The sequence below is a fragment of the Xyrauchen texanus genome, chromosome 5 (genome assembly GCF_025860055.1).
Source record: "Xyrauchen texanus isolate HMW12.3.18 chromosome 5, RBS_HiC_50CHRs, whole genome shotgun sequence".
Lineage (NCBI taxonomy): Eukaryota > Metazoa > Chordata > Actinopteri > Cypriniformes > Catostomidae > Xyrauchen > Xyrauchen texanus.
In genome coordinates, this window is record NC_068280.1 from 14,765,907 (window position 1) to 14,786,774 (window position 20,868).

A 20,868-nucleotide genomic window follows, 5' to 3' on the forward strand; every position below is an offset into this window, starting at 1 on the left:
AACTGTGTGTGAGTGTGTGTGAGAAAGCTTGTGTAAGAGTTCTTTTTGAATGGGTATATATTTTGTATTCCGAGCAGATCTACACATGTGCAATGTGTGCAAAGCTGTTAAAAACAAATCATATACTCTGGAGTCTGAAAATCTGAGACTAAATTCAAAATCTTTACCCCCTGTAAATAAACATATTTTAAAACAGATTATTTTACAGATTAAATAAACAGAAATTTTTCAGATTTTGAAAAAATTTAAATAAAATAAATAAATAAATAATTATAATAACTGATGACATAAAATGAAGAATAAATCATTAAGATTCTGCAAAATTTTTAGGTCACAAATCAAATGTAAGTGAAATTGTGACATTGACTGAGATGACTCCTTTGCAGAAAAGTTCAGCTTTCTTTAATTTCGTTGAAGCACACAAGATGCTCCTTGAAACAGTCTCAAATCATGATTTTGCACATACTGATGAAGTCCATTCCAGCTCAAGAGTGACTCAGAGACAAAAGGAGGGCTTACCAAAAAATAAAATAAAACCATGTGAACTTTCGTTGATTTAATTGTTATGCTATAACTTAAATTGTAATAAAAATATATTATATTAAAATGAAAGAAAAAAAACTTAAAAAAAACAAAAAACTATAAGCAGTAGAATAGTTATAATAATGTAACATTTACTGTTTTAAAATTATTAGCAATATGTGTGTGACACAAAAAGAGGAAGAGAGAAGTGAAAAGTATTTGTAAAATCTCCAGTATTCGTGATGATATAATACATAAATAAATTTGTCATGAAAAAAATATCTCAGTGAAACTTCACGTCTCTGAATAAAATGTCAAAACACCTCCTTACTGATTAATACAACTATTCAAATAAACTCTCTCATAAATAGACTTGCTTTTTTTCTACTACAGGAATTGGCTGAGAAGAGACCATTAACCTTTGCATAGCACACTGTGTTTTTCCAGCTTGCTATCATCAACCAGATGGTAAATTCCTTCAAATCATAGTTCATAACATTATTATAAATCTAGCCATCTTGTTTCAGTATCTGGTCAGGCGGTAAGCTGTTTCTACTGTATTTTCACAGTTGGCTATATGTGGAGACCTTGAGATAATAAGGTGTCTGGAAATGACAGACTTGACACAAATAGAGAACAGAACTGAAAACAGAACATCAGCTGTAAGATGACATTTATATAATTTCCTAATTAATCCATTCATACCGATGACAATATATATATAGTAAATGTTCACACATTTGCCTGTATAAGGTGTGTGCATGTCACATACTATATTTTTGGTAACTTTTATTTTATATTCTTTTATATTCACACACACACACACACACACACACACACACACACACGTAGTGTTTCCATGTTTTATGGGGAATTTCCATAGACGTAATGGTTTTTATACTGTACAAACTTTATATTCTATCCCCTAAACCTAACCCTACCCCTAAACCTAACCCTCACAGAAAACTTTCTGCATTTTTACCTTTTCAAAAAACATAATTTAGTATGATTTATAAGATGTTTTCCTCATGGGGACCGACAAAATGTCCCCACAAGGTCAAAAATTTCGGGTTTTACTATCCTTATGGGGACATTTGGTCCCCACAAAGCGATAAATACATGCTCACACCCACACACACACACACACACACACACACACACACACACACACGCTCACACACACACACACACACACACACACACACACACACACACACACACACACACACACACACAGTTGTGTTTCCATGTTTTATGGGGACTTTCCATAGACATAATGGTTTTTATACTGTACATACTTTATATTCTATCCCCTAAACCTAACCCTACCCCTAAACCTAACCCTCACAGAAAACTTTCTGCATTTTTACATTTTCAAAAAACATAATTTAGTATGATTTATAAGCTGTTTTCCTCATGGGGACCGACAAAATGTCCCCACAAGGTCAAAAATTTCGGGTTTTACTATCCTTATGGGGACATTTGGTCCCCACAAAGTGATAAATACACGCTCACACACACACACACACACACACACACACACACACACACACACACACACACACACAGTGGAGTTTCAGCAAAAGGGCCCTTAGGAAGTGCAGTATTTCTCTGTAAACACCCTCTCTGTTGTGTGAGTGATAAGAGTGTTTGAGTGAGCTGCTGATAGCTCATCCCTCTTACAAAACAGACATGTTTGCTACATGGCCGAGGTGAGTTCATGACCCTCACGGGAAAACAATGCGTCTCCACGTAGCCTCCGGAGATGCCAGAAAACTGTGGCCATTCAGCCATGGCACAGGATGAAATCAGACTGCAGGCATTCTTTCATGTCTTTTGTTGTCTTTTTCTTTCATGTTTTTTTAGCCTCTCCGACTGCTGGAGCAACAGCTACCTCTACAACTGGATGGATCGTACTGAGCTTTAAGCCAGGAGGCAAAAGTTTTTTTTTTTAATGTCTTTACTTGGACTGGCTTGCTAAGACAACTGGATCGCTGCAGGAGATTTGTTTGGAGGGTACAGAGAGATTTATTTGATTGATTCAGAGTTTATAGTCTTTAATTCTCTGCCTATGCAGTTACTTTCCTAGAAATGTGTTACCATGCAGAAAAAAAACAACTAAGAAAAAGTCAATACATAAAGTACATCAAACTATTTAAATGTAATTGTAAAGTCATATTCTGCTCTAAAGGGATTTTTCTGACACATACAGTCCATTAGCAATACAAATGGGATAATAATGAACACTTATCAAAACCACATACTTATATTACCATGAAAAACAATACTTCCCATGTCACAGTGAAGACAAAACATCTTGTGTGCTCCTAGTAAACTAATAACTTTTGTAGTTTACTCACCAAATCACCTGTCACCTATTAAATGATAGAACCATTCAAGGATAAACAGCAGTAATGTGTCTGTACGTGCTTCTTTGAATGACGTGCTGGTTTACAGGTCTACAAGGCTTTTTACAGTGCTGCGCACAACGGCATGCTGGCTCGCATTCATTGGTGGTGCAATCATTGCGCAACGGCAGCTCTATCCTCTGTAATCTTTCCCTACATCCCGTTCCCATCACTCTCATCTCATATCTTACTGCTGCTGGGTTTCTTAGCTAAAGCATTGATATCAATAACTTTGCGAGGACCAGTGGACAACGACTTGGGAGGCCACACAACACCAGAGCAATTTAAACGGACTGATACGGCAACAGCATTGCTTTTCAATCCCGCGCACACTCTGCCTCAAAATTTAAGCCATAACCCTTATATAAGTGACTCGTTTTATAATACAAAACATGCCTGGCCTTTATCAGCACTCAAGGTCTGAAACTCTGTTTCTCTCACTCTCCGCAGCTATATTTAGCACCAGGCTATTGTTGAAAAGTAATTGTGGTTCATCCTATCTTTGACATATTTATGTCTCCAAAAAGTATCCCATTTAATTGCACGTCCAATTAAAGCGCTCCTGTCTGAAAAAGCATTAGCATGCTAAAGAGGAAGCAGGATATACTAAACTACTTATATTAGGGGACTGCTAGGATAAAAGGCTTTAGTTCTCATCTAATTGCTTATTAGGCACTTTTGGTAAAGTTACCTGAAGTAATTAGATGTGTGCATTTTTTAACTGCAATGTGTTTAAGCATGTTTGGATGCTTATTGAATACATGTTTATTTGCAGCCCCACACAGAAAATCCACCCACAATTTCACAGAGAGCTCCGCAGTATTTGAAATAGCTGTCATTCAGAAAGTTCAATACTTTCCCGACCCCTTGAATGTCATTTATCATATTTCTTTTGGCTAATGTGATAGCTTTCAGCTAAAAGTAAGAATTCACTAGTATACAGTAAGAGTCTCTGAACAAATTTGACTGTTTCCTAGCACAATTCCTCCGATTTATTTAAAATAAGTAGATTCTGTTCAAGGCTACTTAGTTGTATACATATTTATTTATGTCTGTGTGTAGGCAAGCATGAATGTTTGCACCTAGAGCCAGACTAGCTTCATGAATGGATTTTTGTTCCCTGGATTGCGGGGCTGGACTGACTAAGCCGGTTAGGATATTTACAGGATTTGCATTGTTGTTGACATATTTTTCTTAATCTTATTAAGCTGATGCCTATGACCGTCTCATTTAAACATAAGGAGAAGAGAAGGGGCAGAGAGTACACTCTGGCTCTGCACTTTACCAAGCAGAAAATCACTTCCAGAGGTCTCTATCACCTCCGATGATTCAGCAAAAGACCGACAGATCGAAAAAAGGGAGAGACTTGCAGTGCTTATGGCCATCTGAGTAATAGCAGAGAATGCCTTCCTGAGACTGTCCTGACACTATAAATCTGTCTTGACTGCTGGTCACTATAGTTAAGGAAATTTAACAGATTTACAAGCCAGAAACACACACACATAGTGTAAGCTCTTGACCCAAACCAAATGGGCCTCTGTGAGCATTCAAGTGAGGCATTCCTGTCCGAAAAAAATGTCAGAACAAGAGAACTTCCTACTTATCTCCTGTCAAATCCTTTGATGTAGCTTCACAGCCTCTTAAAAAATGGGCTGAGTTTAGATGCTAGTTCTGGAACTTTCTCTCCCTCAGCCAGCTACACAGGCTAATGGCCCTGCAACAACTTCTTGCGCACAGCAGAAGCAGCTCTCTCATATCTGCTGTGCAATCTTTTTATAAAAGTAGCCCAAAATCATGAAATAAGCCACATCAAAATGGATGCACATTAAAACCGCAGTCGGTGCAAACGAGACACCGAATAGTGAGTCGAAGTCTTCTTCTCTTTTTCCTGTAGTCAGGGCTTGCCCCCCTCTCCTCCTCCACTTCCCCTGAATCCCCCGTAGAGTGCAGATGGGTGAGAGAGAGTGTGAGAAGCTTCAAAAAAGCTCAAAATCAAAAACAGATCCAAACAAAGGATATAATGTCATGATATCATATATCGTGAAGATGGCTGCAAATGACATATGAGGCAGAGCATTGTCTGCTAAATATAAAGAAAAGTTATATTACAATGCTATATAACCAGTGTTGGTTATAATCCAATTACAAAGTAATTAGTTATTGTAATCAAATAACTTTTTAGTCAAAAAAATGTGTTGTAGGCAAAGTTCTTAAGTTGGGCAAGGAGGAGGTGGGAACAGCGGAAAAGCCAATGTAAAACATTAATAACAAACTGAACTCAAACGTAACAAACTGCAAAACAAACAAAGACACACACAAACAGCTTCAGGCATCTCTCTCTCACTCTCTCTATCTCTCGAACTGGCGTCTCTGGCCCCCCCTCTCTCTCCCGCTGATTAGTCAACTCATGCGTCATCACAGCCCTGCACACACCACTCCTCGTCACAATCCTCCACCACCAGATTCAGCCTCTGGCCTGACTTACTCCCCCCCTCCCTTCCTGGAGGGGAGGTGTTAACCTTTCGGATGTCTTTCCTCCGGCTGGCCTTCCCCACCTCTTGAGAACTGAGAGAGACGAGGGGTGGGAGAGGGAAGAGAGAAAGAACGAGCGGGAGAGACAGAACGAGAGAGAGATAAAAATTGGCTTGCCAGTCCTCGGACACGCTGTCGCCTGGTCCTTGGCCAGCTGGGCAGCGGTCCTCTGCGATGCTGGGCAATGACACTGGACCTCAAATCCTGGCGGAAGGCAGCGGCTCCTCCGTCCCCTGGCAGGCGGCATCGAGCTCCTCCGTCTCCTGGCAGGCAGCAGCTAGCTCCTCTGCCTTCTGGCGAACTGCTCCAGAACCACCACTGGAGTACTCCAGCACCATGTCTCCATGGCGTCACAACCCTCCAACAGCAGCGAGGGCTCTCTGAGAGTGCATCCCTCCTCCTTACAGGGTTTCAGCACCAATGTAACAGGGTTCTTAAGATGGGCAAGGAGGAGCAAGCAGCTGAACCATCAATGTAAAACTTTAATAACAAACTGAACACAAACATAACATAAACTGTAAAATAAGCAAGGACACAAACACACAGCTTTGTGTGTCTCTCTATCTAACTGGCGTCTCTGTCCCCCCCTTATCTCTCTCCAGCTGATAAGTCAACTCATCACAGTAGTGTAAAACACTACATTTTTAATTCTTGTAATCAGATTACAGTTAATGAACTTACATTTAATTTTAAGTACATTAATGGGTTCAGTTTATTTCTAATATTATTGATAAGAATACATGACTTATGGCCCTGTAACGACTCATTGTGATGGAGAATTGTGAGGTGCTGTGCATATAACTTGTTTGTAACAAGAAAAAAATACATTATTTTTAATTTGTTGAGCAGACAAGTGTTTTTTAAATAACTTACAAGTAAATAAATAGTAATGTGATTACTTTTTCAATTAAGTAATAAGTAATTTGATTGAAATTTTAGAGAAATAATTTGTTACTTGTTGTGGATTACTATTTTTAAATAACTTACCCAACACTGTATTTCACACCTAATTGATTATGTAAAATAAAATAGAAATGTGTCTTTCTATAATGTGTCTTCTCACACCTTTCGAACAATGATTCTTCACAACTTTTCTAGTTGTCCATTAGTACTTTATAAAGGTTTGACTCATCAGACATTGCAATTTCTAGCCAATGAAATATAACTTCAGAATTGAGCATAACAAAAAAACAGCCACTATAGTATTTTTCTTGAATTTTCAGTCACATTTTAGAAATTTGATAATTTCCCTGATATTTTCATTTCCATTTTTTTATGTATTTATATATTTTTTGTTAAAATAATGTTCCAGGTATAATATAAGTTAAACTCAATCGACAGCATTTGTGGAATAATGTTGATTAAAACAAAAATAATTTTGACCCTTACAAAAATATTTTAAAACACTTTTTAAATAATTAAAAAAATAATACTTACCTATTCGTAGTTCATAGAGTATAATGCATTATTATTACACTATCAACATCAAATTTTATTTGCAGAAGTTATAATGGATTATATATTTTTGTAATAGGTCTGTTTTAAGTAATGTGTTGCTGGAAGTTATATACAGTCCACATGAACAAAATACAAAATAAAATGCAGTCAATGTAAATTGAAATATTAAGACAAACATTTGTAAAGCTACAGAAATGTAAGGAACCTTTCTGCAAGAAAAAAATATGTATGCTGACCATATATGTAGCAAATCTTTTTTGGTGTAAAGACACCCAAGTATAAAAAAATAATACAAAAAATACAATAAAAAAATATTCTATACTGGACTCTATTCAATAAACCTTAATGTTTGTGCATTTGGAACTTATTTTATAAATCATTTGTATTACATAAGTGTGACTTGTAATGCATGTTACAAGTTTATGTAATAGCTGTTTATAAGAAGATAATTTATTTTGTAACTTTACTTAAAGCAGGCAAAGACCACTTATAATATATTATAACTTATAACAAAGCCTTTTGACTGTTTACATTATGCTGCTTTTGCATGTCAGCACTTCTACAATTAACTTTATTAACTTCTGCTGTGTTAAAATCGGATGCTGCTTGCGTTTTAATGTATTATTCTCTAAGGTAAAACTATGATTAGTCAAAGATTTATAATGTATAATAACTGTAGTTATAATTATTTATGAGATGTTATAACTTATTATAAGGTGTATTATGACTAGTGGTCAACAGATATCTTTTTTGAATGGCTGATGCCAATATCCAGAGAGTAGGGTGCCCAATACACTGATACAATGGCAATATATATATAAAAAAATTATTATAGTAAATAATATAAACATGAAATTGCTAAAGAAATAATAATAAACTCTTTTTTTCCAGCAACTTCCCGCCACCTGCCTCCTCAACTACCAGGATCTGAACAATGCCATCCTGCAGCAAGTCCACCATAGTCCAGAACAGAGCTGCCAGCTTTTCCAATCCCTGAAGATTGGGAGGCATGGCAACCCATTTGCCTTTGCCCAACAGCTCCAGGATGCCTGCCGGAAATGGTTGCTGGCTAAGGGGACCCGTGGCACCGTGGACATCGTCGACCTGGTAGGACTGGAGCAGTTCATCATCCAGCTTCCTTGTGGTATGATCGAGTGGGTCCAGAGCCACCACCCAGCATCACTGGAGGAGGTTGTATTACTGCCCAACTCAAGCTCTAAATTACTTGCCAAGTGGCAAGGGCCCATTGAGGTCACACGGTGAGTCGGAGATCTCGATTATGAGGTTAGGCAAATGGACAGGGGCATGGCATGTCAAATTTACAATCTCAACCGTCTTAAAATCATTCCCTGGTCCCAGATCCCTGTGGCCGTGGCGACTTCTGGAGAGGGTGGAGCTCGGCAGGAGGTGACTCTCAAACCAAATTCATTCACTTCAGTCTCGTGTGGAGACCACCTCTTACTGTTGCAGCTCACAGACATGGCCAAGTTGCAAGAGGAATTCACAGACGTGCTCTCGCCTCTCTCTGGTTGCACAAACCTCATAGAACACCATATCGAGACCACCCTGAGGGTGGTGGTTCGTAGCCACCCCATCGCCTTCCTGAACACAAGAAAAGGGTTGTTCAGGAAGAATTAGAGGCAATGCTCAATATGGGCATAATATAAGAGCTGCACAGCGATTGGGCTAGCCAAGTGGTTGTGGGACCTAAGAGCGACGGGATGGTCTGTGAACATGGTTTCCAAATTTGATGCATACTCAATACCTCGGATTGGCGAGTTGCTCGATCGGTTGGGTGGGGCTCAATTTTATTTCGACACTGGACTTGACAACGGGTTATTGACAGATCCCTTTAACTCCAATCTCTTGAGTAAAATTGGCTTTTTCCACACCGTTCACTTACACCAATTTGTGATTCTTCCATTCGGTTTGTTCGAGAACCTGGCCACATTTTAGCATCTCATGGACAAAATCCTCAGATATGCCGGAATTAGATGATATTATTATTTATAATAATGACTGGCGGTGGTATATGCAACATCTGAGAGCTGTCCTGAGGTCAATGCAATGGGCAGTACTCACGACCAACCCAAAGAAGTGTGCAATAGGGAAGGTGGAAGTTTGGTGTCTGGGGTTTCACTTGGGTCACGTGCAGGTGTGACCCCAGTTAACAAAACCGCAGCAATCGCGGCCTGCCCAAGGCCCAAGACCAGAAAGGTAATAAGACAGTTTCTGGGGCTGGCTGGCTACTACCGAAGGTTTGTGCCTAGTTACTTTGACGTCACCAGCCCGTTGACTGATCTTACTAAAAAAGGGGCCCCCAATCCAGTCCAGTGGACGGATTTGTGCCAACAGCCTTTCCTAAAAGTAAAGTGTACGCTTTGTATGTGTGTGTATGTGTGTGTGTGGGTGGAGGGGGGGGGGTGCTTTTACATGCTCCTAACTTCTCTCTTCCCTTTATTTTGCAGACAGATGCATCCGGCAGGGGGCTGGGGGTGGTGTTCTCACAGGAGGTGGGAAGGGAGGAACGTCTAGTACTGTTCATGAGTTGCAAGCTCTCTTTGAGGGAGACAAAGTACAGTACCACTGAGCAGGAGTGTCTTGCAATCAAGTGGGCTGGCCTCATTCTCCGCTACAACCTGCTGGGAAGGGACCCCCATTGGTACCTGGCACTACAGCCGTTTAAATTTGAGGTGATCCACAGGCCGGGGGTGCAGATGGCTGTGGCTGACTTTCTCTCCAAAAATGAGTTGTGCAAGCCGGATTTTGCCCCGGCCTGAGTCGGGCGGTGGGGGTGTGGTCATGTGACTGTCTGCGGGAGAGAGTGGTGAGGCTTGTCACCTGGGTTGTAATTACCTCTAACACCTGTCTCTTGTTATACTGATGGTGGAGGGAAACCTGATAAGGCGTACCAGCGCATCAGTTTGGCTGAGACTGAGAGCGACAGGAGAGCATGGTGTCGGCGTGTACTGAGTGTGTTAAAAGTTTGTTATTGAGTGTGGTGAAGAAGCTCCGTGAATTGAGTGTTTGGTAAAGCAGCCAACAATACAACATGCTGAAAGCAGAAAAAAAAGACTTGCCTGAACTGCTTTATTGGCTCGTGACTCCTTCATTGCCCCAAAGAACCGAACTTCCTCACAACGTGTTACAGCGTTTACCAGGTTACAGGGTTTATTGGCGCAATGTCATCATGACAACGAAGTTGTAATACTGGATATTTTATAACATTAAATCATATATAATACATAACACATAACAATATACAGTATAACACATATATAATATATACGTCTTGTAACTATATTTTTGAAACAGTGTGTTGATGTTTATTGACATTTTAATGTTTATGGACTGGCCCCATTAACTTACTTTGATAGTCTGTTAATGCATTATGTTTTATTTTTTTTATCTGTGTTTTTTAATTAATGTGGAAAAAATCTAATAATTTTTTGTGGTAAGCAACATAATGCTACAAATGATATTTATTGAGCTTAACTTGTATTAAACATGGAACATTCCTTTAAGAATTTTATGCTTTAAAATAAAAGTTTTTAAAGACCTTGGCATAAAGTTACATGTATGTTTGCATATGTGTCTGTGTCTTTCTCTCTCCTTTCTTTCATTACCTCTGGGGCAGTGAACAGGTGTCCAGTGACCCAGGAAGATGGAGACATGGGTGGGCATGCGGTGAAGCGCATCCCTGGCTCAAATGTCCCCTGGAGACATAGGACAAAATATCCCTCATTTGTTAACGGCTGTCTCTCCCTCCTGTTTTTGCTGCAGTGGAGCACATTGCTCAGGTGTTTCTCCCATCCCCTTCCCCATTACAGGATATTAAGACCAAAGAGCGAGAGCAGGCAGAGCGTCTGCTCTCCATACCCGAGCTGAGAGCATCTCTGTGTGAGCGTCTCTCTCTCAGTGTACTCTCTAATAGAGTTTAAGGGTGAAGTTGGAAATGTGGGACCAAAATTGAGATCCTTTCACTAGAACCGTGTCTGACAGCAATACACACACCTCTTTCACTTCGACTCCAGGCTTCTGGTTGACAAATCCCGCTTTTCCCGAATGGAATTAACCTTCATTGAGTTTGAAGTCAAAACGAAGTGTTGTGAAGGCCGGCAGGCCATCCATACAAACACAATCAAGTTAAGAGGCGACAAGCCAAAAAAACTTGAAAGCCACAAATGACTCCATCTTGAATTCGGTAGAGAGGGGAGTCGGGGAGAGTGGGTGAAAAAAGACAAATGCTGTGCCAATCATTTGGACACATTTTCTTCCACGGTGATGCCAGCCATGTAAACAGGAACTCTTTTGATGTGGCTGGAGAACACTTTTTTCAACATTTTGTCAAGAGGTACTGATTTGGGGGGAAACAGTAGCTCATGTTGTAGCACAATATCTTGTAATGGAGTGAAATGAAACACAGCAAGGACAAAAACATAATTATTTCATTGTTTCCTTGTGGCCTGCAGCTGTCTCTTGTAGGACTTAAACATTAAGAACTGCGACAAATGCCACAATTCAATGAGACAATTTGGGGAAACCCACACTCAAATATGCTACGTGTCAACACCAGCACATAAAAGTCAAAGCAGTATTCAGATAGGAGAGTTTCTTCTCTTGCTTTCAATATACAGTTATTCAGATAATTTGAACAAATGACAAAAAATATTGTAAACAAATATGACATTAAATGATTCTAAATTAAATTTCTCAAAAATATCTTGACTTGTATAAGCTGTTTTATATAGTAACATTTAACTTGCTGGTATCATGGCTATTTTAGAGGATGTTAAGTCAGTTTCCTTCAAGTTCAAGTGTCAAAATTCTTAACTTGAAAATATATCTTTAGTATCATTATTTTATACCAGCAAATTTCATTTTGTGACATGTTTTGCTTGAAATGTGTGTTTGTGCTATATTTCTTTAAAATAAATGGCAAATTGATATGCAGTATATACATATATAGTGACCAGAGTGTCTAAAAAAACTTTTCAGGGCCACTATACACACACACACACACTGATATTAACACACACAAAAACAGACAATCATGCACACGGGCCCAGAGCTGCTTTTAGAAATATTAAATATATATATAAAAAAAGTGCATTTAAAATCTAAGTTCCTGTCGGATGAGTGTGTTCATTGCTTTGGTCATCAGAGATATGAAAGTCACGCCACACATCATCTCATAACGGAAGCAAATATAATGATCCTACACACTCAGCGCTTTGCCTTTCTTAATTAAGACAAAAGGTGTTAATGAAATTGTTTAGATAAGGTCTTCTTAAAGGTTATTTGCTAACACCTGTTAGTGCAAGGAATTTTAATAAATGAGAAGAAAAGTGACTGGAGAGTGTGCTGAGGGCTCTTAGTTTATTTCCCTGTCACCTGAGCATTCTTTGAACCATCCCAGAGGCTTTGTGGGAATTAAAGATAGCACCAATGGAAAAAGGAGAGAGAGAGAGAGAGAGAGAGAGAGAGAGAGAGAGAGAGAGAGAGAGAGAGAGAGAGAGATCACCAGTTCCATCATTTCTCCAGGTTTCAAGCATGATCAAATTTGGACTTCAAACCTCTGGGGCCTGTTAACCAGCCATTGTGTGTGTTCACTCATGCGGGCGGAGCATTCCAACTATGGCTAGGTAAGGTCTCCTAGCGCCCAACACAAAGAAGGGCCTTTGATTGGCCCGCTGGAAGGTCCCCTCAGGGTCGGGGGAGCGGTGGTATGGGTACAAAGAGAAAGAAAGGATGCAGATGTATTGTTCTACCTATTGACTCTGAGGCCGGTCATGATAAAAGTCAAAAGAGTCTGATAATGGTAAAATTATTCAAGATGTAGGTGTGTAGAATACAACTGCCATTATTAGATGTTTAGACAGTAAATCTATTATACTATAATATACATTTGATTGTGTTGGGAACACAAAAGCAGATCTTTTTGTTCTTGTTAGATGTGAATGTCTGTTCGAGTCGGTTGGTTTGGCACATACTGTAAATCTTTAAGGGTGTGGTGCGTCACTCACCATTCTCACTGTCCGACTTATTCTCGTGTTCTGTGTCGGTCAGGGTCAGCACTGAGTTTGAACGGCTGGACAAGCAGGAGTTGCGGCCGGATTTGACACCCCTGCCCCAGAGGCGCATGGTGCGTTCCGGTGACATCACCCCCTCATTCTCAGTGTCAACATCTGAGCCTGCACCAACAGAGAAGCCACGGTGGGGGAGGCCCATCTCTGAGCAGAAAGCCAGGCCACGGCGTGTGGCTGGTTCACATATTCCCAGCTGCCTCAGGTTAAAGTTTTGACCTGTAGGATATACATATAAACAAAGTGAGCATATACTGTATTTCTAAATGGACTTAGACATTCATATATATTTTAAACTATAATATTTGTTGATTAAGCAACAAATATGAAGTTTTTCAACATTTTAATAACTTTTTTGTCCTCACCAGCTCATTTTAAATTGCCCTGCAATGTGACAAATAATTTTTTACTTTAAAAATACAAATATACCATGTTTTATTCTCAATTATAGGAATGTTCCGTGTTCAATAGTTCAAAAATCAACAGCACTTGTGGCAATTATGTTAATTATCACACCAACATTTTTTAACTCGTTCCATATTTATTGAATTTTTTTTTATAAAAATGCAATTACAGTATTTACAATGGAAGTGAATAGGGACAGTCAATGTTTCAAAAATCTAGCCACAAAATGTAAACATTATACATGTAAGCAAGATTTTTGTATGATAAAATTGCTTAAACTTTTAAACCATGTAATCTGGTAGTCCATTATTTTATATATATATATACATATATATATATATATATAATAAAATTCAAAAATCATGTTAACATGTATAATGTTTATGCCTTGTGGTTATAATCAAAATAATTTTTTGTGGTCATCAACATTATGGAACATTCCTAAAATATAAAGTGGAGTGGAGTCTTCTAAATATGTGTGTGTGTGTGTGTGTGTGTGTGTGTGTGTGTGTGTGTGTGTGTGTGTGTGCGTATGTGCATGGGAGCTCAGGTATGCTTTGTTGGCCTGTTCTGTGGGGTAGGGAGAGCCCATAGAGTGCTGGTAAAACACAAGCTGACAGGTAAATGGGCCTTGCTGGCATCTGGGGAGCCATTTAGGGAGTGTTGGGCAATGAAAATATCCACAGCTCAAAATAAAAGGGAAGAGAAAAGAAGAAAAAAAGTTGTAATTTAATAGCACAATCTATACTTTATTTCTCTTTATTTAATAATTTTTTTCTATATATTTTTTTTTTTGGTCTCTCTCTCTTTTTTAGCATGGGAGATTGTATCAACTGACCCAAAACCCAGACAGAAAGCAGAGCTTCTGTAAACAACACTTCTCCTCTTAACACACACACACACTCACACACACACATGCTACACAGAAGGCAAGCTAACACCCTGTGTGGAACAAAGAGACTATCAAGTCTCATCAGATGGTCAAAATAAACTGCAGAGTTAGCAGACGTCTCCGCAAAGCCCTAAAAATGCACTGAAAATGTGAGTAGTGATCGTTTTTTGCAACCATATATATATATTTAAGTTACCAGTTATATTTCTGTTGGCTGAATGAATACGACATGTATACTAGCTCTCATGCAGTGACAAATGAAGAGGCAAACGTGACACTTACACTTACACATAGAAATGTGGGCGACATTTCAAAGGAGACGGGAGGGAGGTGAAAAAGCACAACTTAAAAGGTCTAAATGAAAAATGAAGGGAGGATATACAGAAGAAAAAAAAACTATTATAAACTTGATAAAATTAAGGCAACCATAGCAATGTCATAACAGAATATCTATTAATTTCATAGACATATCAGTAATACATCTGTGGAATTATGCTTCTTTTGGAAATCCAATAGATTCTTCTGAAGACGACTGGGCTTTTTGTGTAAAATAATGTTTACTCTTTCCATTTTTGTGTATTATTTGAACTAAATTCTGTGCTTATTGTGTACCTTCTTGTGTTTATCTTCTAATATCCTGTATTTATTGTATTATATGTGGCCCTTTCTGTGGACTGGTTGTTAATGCACCCTTATTTTCCACAAGGGATCAATAAAGTACCTACATATCTATCTAATTTGAAGTGCATTACTAATGAGTTAATGTTCATGGTCTGTGTGCCAGAAAACATTTTCTCCCTAAAAACACATATAATAATGTTGGGCAAAACAAACAGACCCAAATCAAGTATTCTAGCTGAGAAAGGTGGGCAATCGCTTGACTAATTATTATCCTTTAGCACCACAAATCTGGTTGTGCTAAGTGAGCTTGAAAAAATATATTTCACAGCGAGACCGATGATGTTTTCACTCTGCACCTTCTTGCATGTATTTTGGAGGGATGCAGATAAACAGCAGCAATTAGCTGTTAGAGGAAACACAGCAACAACACATCTAAACAGCCGTTTACACGCTCTTTAAATTTTTTTTTTAATGAACTGACTGCAGTCTCTGGAGCTGTGCAAACTCTCATACCAAGGGAAAAATTGCTACTGAAATGAAAGGTTATTTATATCCCTGTCATGTTGAGACTGCAAGAATGACAAGATATTGCTGCTTTTCTGCAATCAAAATGTCATATTACTTATTGTAAGACTTTATTTGTGTCACTTAGGGAAGTGACAGAAGGGGGGAAAAAAATCACTTGTAACATACCGCTGTAAACAGATTCACAATTAAAAATCTAATTAGCTTTGCACTGAATTTTTTGAACTCAGGGTTAGGGTTAGTGAGTAGGTGCAGCTTCAGACATATGTGCGTATATGTGCACAGACCACAAAGGGGAATGAGGCACAGATGAGAAAATAGCTTCATCGTGCCATAGTATCATGGCAGTTTAACTGGTAGTTTTAAAACTTAAATATGCATAAGGAAAACAACAGTAATTACTACTACAGATAGAGTCACATTAAAATATATATTAAAATAACAATCTCATACACAAATATGATTAGAAAATGCTTGCTGTGTTACATATTTCTACATACTACTAATTTACTTGATTGTAATATTTTATTACATAAAACACAACATTATAAATACTACAAATAAAACATTTGAAATAATATTATTAGCACATTTTAAATAATAGCATAATTTAATTTTGCAGTATAATTATTTTTAAATATCATATTATATAAATATGTATAAAAAACATTATAAATAAAATAGTAAACCAATTTTTTTATTATTAAAGTGTTACTTTCCTACCCCTAAGTACACAATGTACAAAGATTATCCCTCTTAGAAAAAAAACTACAAAAAACAACTATGGCCAAATATATATTTTTTTAAACAAATCACATGATTTGTAAGGATTGTTTTGATTCTAATCATTTTAAAATGCTTCCCAAACAGACAAAATAAAACTGAAAAAAAAAAAAAATCCATCCATAATGATGAAAAATAACAAACAATATTATCCTCTGATAAAAAATGTTATCACTTCACGATAGACATTTTTAAAAGACTTTCAACTTACGCAGGCGCTACAACTTATAATTAATTTCCTGTTCTTTTTGTCTGGATCTAATGATATCTAGTTTGTGGAGCAGACTGCATTCCATGTAGGGAGCTTATCTGCCATGGTGATAGGTGTGCACGGCTCCAAAAACACAGAGGTCTGAAAAACCACAGCGCAAGAGAGCGTGAGAGAGAGAGAGAGAGAGAGAAAAAAAGCTTTTCCTCACATTTACTGCAAACTATACCGTATAAATGCGAAAATATATTGGTCCTAAAAACTGACCAAGTAGATCTTGTAAACCGTTTTTATGGTTAAGGCTCTTCAAAAGGCGCTGTATGATATTTATTCCTAATTATGAATAAAAAGTCCTTTCTTTGTAACCCCCACCCCAAAAAAGATTATTTGTTCATTAGATAAAAAAAAAAAAATCATCAACCTCATGCAGGATGAAGAATAATCTGAAATGAATTTAAAACTATTATAATATTATAATAAGTTAAAAAATAATTATACATTTAATGTTATGACAATCACTGTAAAAAGCTGCACATTTTATAATAATACAATGACTATAAAAAAAAGGAAATAACTGATTCCCTGTATTCACAGGAATTAATAAGGTTTATAAACTACAAAAATATTAGGGGTTCCACTGAAGTTCAATTAAAATCATATAAATTCCAAATGAACACCAATTAGTGTAGATGAAATAATACAGGATAAGATAATTGAGCAATTATGGCTTTTCTGCTCAAATATTTATGAAGTGTTAATTTGAGTTTGAAAGCAATCAATGAACTGGTAATAACCTTTATGGAACTTTATAATGGAACTGTACGGCATGCAGCACTTCCCAGCAAAGCTATATTATTTCAGATCTCAGTTTTTCCAATCTGCCATTGTTGTGTAATGGCTAATTAACCACTCAGTTTGCTTGCCTAGACCTTTATATTTCACAAATTAATTATCTGGCTATCATATTTTGTAATGGACTAAAGGCACAAAAAAAAAATCCACATGGGAGGATTTAGTTTCATGAAGAACAATCAGCATACTAAGGTTAGGGCATGAGACTGGGCTAGGTGACGTCTGCATCTGGGTGATTATGGAGTGTTGAAGACCATGTTAAAACCGAAGTGCAGTCTCAAGAGCTTAACGTTGTCTGCACTACATCTGAGAGTGCCTTTGCTTTTAAAGGGAGTCTCTCTCTCTCTCTCTCTCTCTCTCTCTCTCTCTCTCTCTCTCTCCATGATAGAGTGAGCTAACCTGCATAATGGTTTGAGGCAGGCTGCTCCTTTACCCCCTGCTGTAATCTGGTGTCACTTTCTGTGCTTTCTAAAAAAATTACACTCAACAGACAGAGCCTCCAGCACTCCAGTGACTGATAACAGCTAGGCTGACCTTCAGCTTAACACAACACTTACGTTAAGGGCACACAAATACAGAGGGTTAACCTCTATCACAACACCCAGGGAGGACACATTTGACCCAAATCTACGTTTGCACTAAATCTACAGAGCAGCACTCACCTTTTGAGCCATATATTTTGATGAAGCCTTAAAGTAAGAGAAACCAAACAAAGAGAGAACTCAATGACTGTGAGAAAGTTCATAAAATCGAGGGATGTGTGAATGGTTGTGCACCCTCAGCGCTCACAATTAGTAAAAAAAACAAACTGTGGCCGACTGGGGCACATTGAAAACTTCCGAACAGTGCAATAATGCTGTTTATGTTTCTATGGTGCCATTTATTATTGCCGATGGGGCACATGGGCATATGTTACAAGGGAAACGTCAGATGTGAAAATGAAAGAGTGAGACCAGGGGGTTGCGTATCGCTAATCAGAGGCAAAGCTTTATTTCAGTAGCACAGTGAGTTTGTGTGCGTAAATCGGTCTAATCTGTTTTGAATCTGCTTTATATCCTAATCTAAAATAAAGAAATGTTTTGTCAGAGAAAACATGCAGTTGTGCCAAACCAAATTCAATTTCCTCTTATTATGTATAATTTGGGTTATGCATCCCATATATCATCATTTGAATGTTTTCCGTCCAACAGTGCATTCTTCACATACTTCAATGCATACATCACATGTTTTTTTTCTTCTATTCAGTCTAAAGCTGCATGACATATGACCTCTGAGCTGGGTGAAGTCACAACTGTTTCTCTGTGGTATGAGGGGCACAGATGACTCACCTTGGCGTCTGTACTCGTCTACCTCTCGGTGGACCATCTCTTTGACGTGGCCTCCGTACAGCAGACGTGAGGAGTCGTGGTCAAAGGCCTTGAGCGTCTCGCTGGAGCTGTAGGACTTCTGGGTCGGCACGCGGCAGTCCTCGCTGTCGCCGGATGAGCCTGTGTATCGACGCTCTTTCTCTTTCCTGCTCTTGCTTAGTGAGCAGTAGGGCCTGCGTTCTTTCACATCCATCCTGCCCGCATGACGCAGTGTATCGCAACGTGGTAACCAACTAGAGCGCTCGCTCACCACAGGCTCCGCCCAACTGTGAGCTTACTGTTGTTTACCTGGAGAGAGAGAGAAAGGGAAAAGAGGGATAAAAAAGGGGAGGGAGGGAAGGAGAGCATTTAAAAAAGTGTAAACTAGGGGTCACATAGTGCTAAGCTGTACACTTAATCTTCCCAGGATTCACAAATCCCTCTCCACCTTCTGGACTGTCATGAGACGGCATGAGTGTGTCTTCCTTTGTTAGAGTTACTCATTTCTACCTCACTTTTTGTGTGCACTTGAGCAAGAGCCATTCCTGGATATTTTGAATATAGTATAAAAACTTTACAGATGTATAGTGGAGTGAGTGTGTGGGTCAAAGTTTGTCTTTATTGTGGGGATAATTAAAACTTACAACCGCCTATATTGCCAGCAATTGATTAACATATATACAGTTGAATAAAAACATACTAAATAATGTCTTAATGAAAATGTAAGTGGAATGGATGGAAGCTGCTGTGTTCAGATTTATTATTCATAACTGCATCTATTTGACCGAAGGAAGTTAATTGTTGTCCCTTTCTTCTCCAGTTACAATGAATTGTGTTTATATAGCTTTATATCCATAAAATATGCTATTTCTCAATAAAATATGTTAACCATGAATAGACCACAGCCTAAATATATGTGAATGATAAATTCATCCCTCACTTCTTCACTCACTCTCTTCATTTTTAATGTCACATAGTGCACTATAAGGCAATATGGAGCGATTTCAGATTGTTCTGAAGGGAACTAACCACACAAAATCTTAATGCCTGTTGAATAATGTTAACTCTAATTGATCAGACATGTGGCAGCCGTGAAAAGATAAAACATTCTCGTGAACGCAAGTGGATCTGCCTTCATTCACCTCTCTCTCTGAAATTAGGTAATTTGCAGGTGTACAGGATACAGTGTAAAACCGCCTTTAAACTTTACTAATAAACAGTTTTTAAGTTTTATCCTTTATTCATATCAGATCCATAATGCATGTGACATTAGGGTTCTTTTTCTGTTTATATATGCAGCCACATACACTGTAAAACATTTTAACAGTAAAAGACAGCAAAAATGCTACAGTAAAAAAAACATTAATTGGTAAACAGGCAGTTACCTTAAAATATATGGTAAAAAATGTGAATATATTTAAAAAGACAATGCATGTCATTTTACAGTCCAATGTTGCACTTGAGTGACACTGAGCACTGTCTCTACATGTTTATTGATCATTGCTCCTGGAAGAGCCACTACTGATGACCTTCATGTCATCATGTGCCTTTCTATAAACACTACAGTGAGCAACAATACATTATAAAGTGAAAAGCTGATTTTTACAGTTTCAGAAGGTTCAAGTTTTATATAATAGGTATAAAGTTTATATAATTTAATAATATAAATGTTAATGCATCGTAAAATATACAGGCATCAAAATTACATCCCGCAAAGCCTGAAGCGTGGTTAACTTATTTTTTTACAGTGAATTTCAGGAAACACAGCTGCCAGTTTTTTACCGTGAATTTTACACGATTTTTATTTTATTTTTTTACAGTGCATAAGCAAAACCTCCTGGGTCATAAATGCATTTGTCACTCTAGTTCTTAAGTCTGGTGCATGTATGTGCTGTCTAAGTTAAGAATGTTTTAAAATTTGTTCTGCATTTATTTGAAATGAATTATTAATTGTTCTAAGATAATTGAATAGAATCAAATCATGACCAAATTTCAGATTTCATGATGCATCGTAATTGTAAGGTAAAGAATCATATTTGAATTGAATCGTTGTTAGTGTGTGTGTGTGTGTGTGTGTGTGTGTGTGTGTGTGTGTGTGTGTGTGTGTGTGTGTGTGTGTGTAAGATCAATGTTGAGTAAGCTTGTTTAGGGAGCTGATAAGCTTAAGAGCAGCACTCAGAGGTCAGTACAGGACACCGAGTGGGTGTCGGTAAATTGATAACCATTCTGT

At 38.0% G+C, this 20,868-nt stretch overlaps 1 protein-coding gene across 1 annotated transcript in view; it reads right to left on the reverse strand.

Annotated features, from left to right (window-relative positions):
* tenm3 (teneurin transmembrane protein 3) overlaps positions 1-20,868 on the reverse strand; it is a 366,934-nt gene that overhangs the window by 258,362 nt on the left and 87,704 nt on the right. The window contains exons 2-3 of the mRNA XM_052126900.1: positions 18,621-18,947; positions 12,947-13,225 (exon numbers count right to left, since the gene is read on the reverse strand). Of these exons, the coding sequence (XP_051982860.1) occupies positions 12,947-13,225; positions 18,621-18,852 (511 nt within the window). The 5' untranslated portion in view covers positions 18,853-18,947. The remainder of the gene's footprint in view (positions 1-12,946; positions 13,226-18,620; positions 18,948-20,868) is intronic.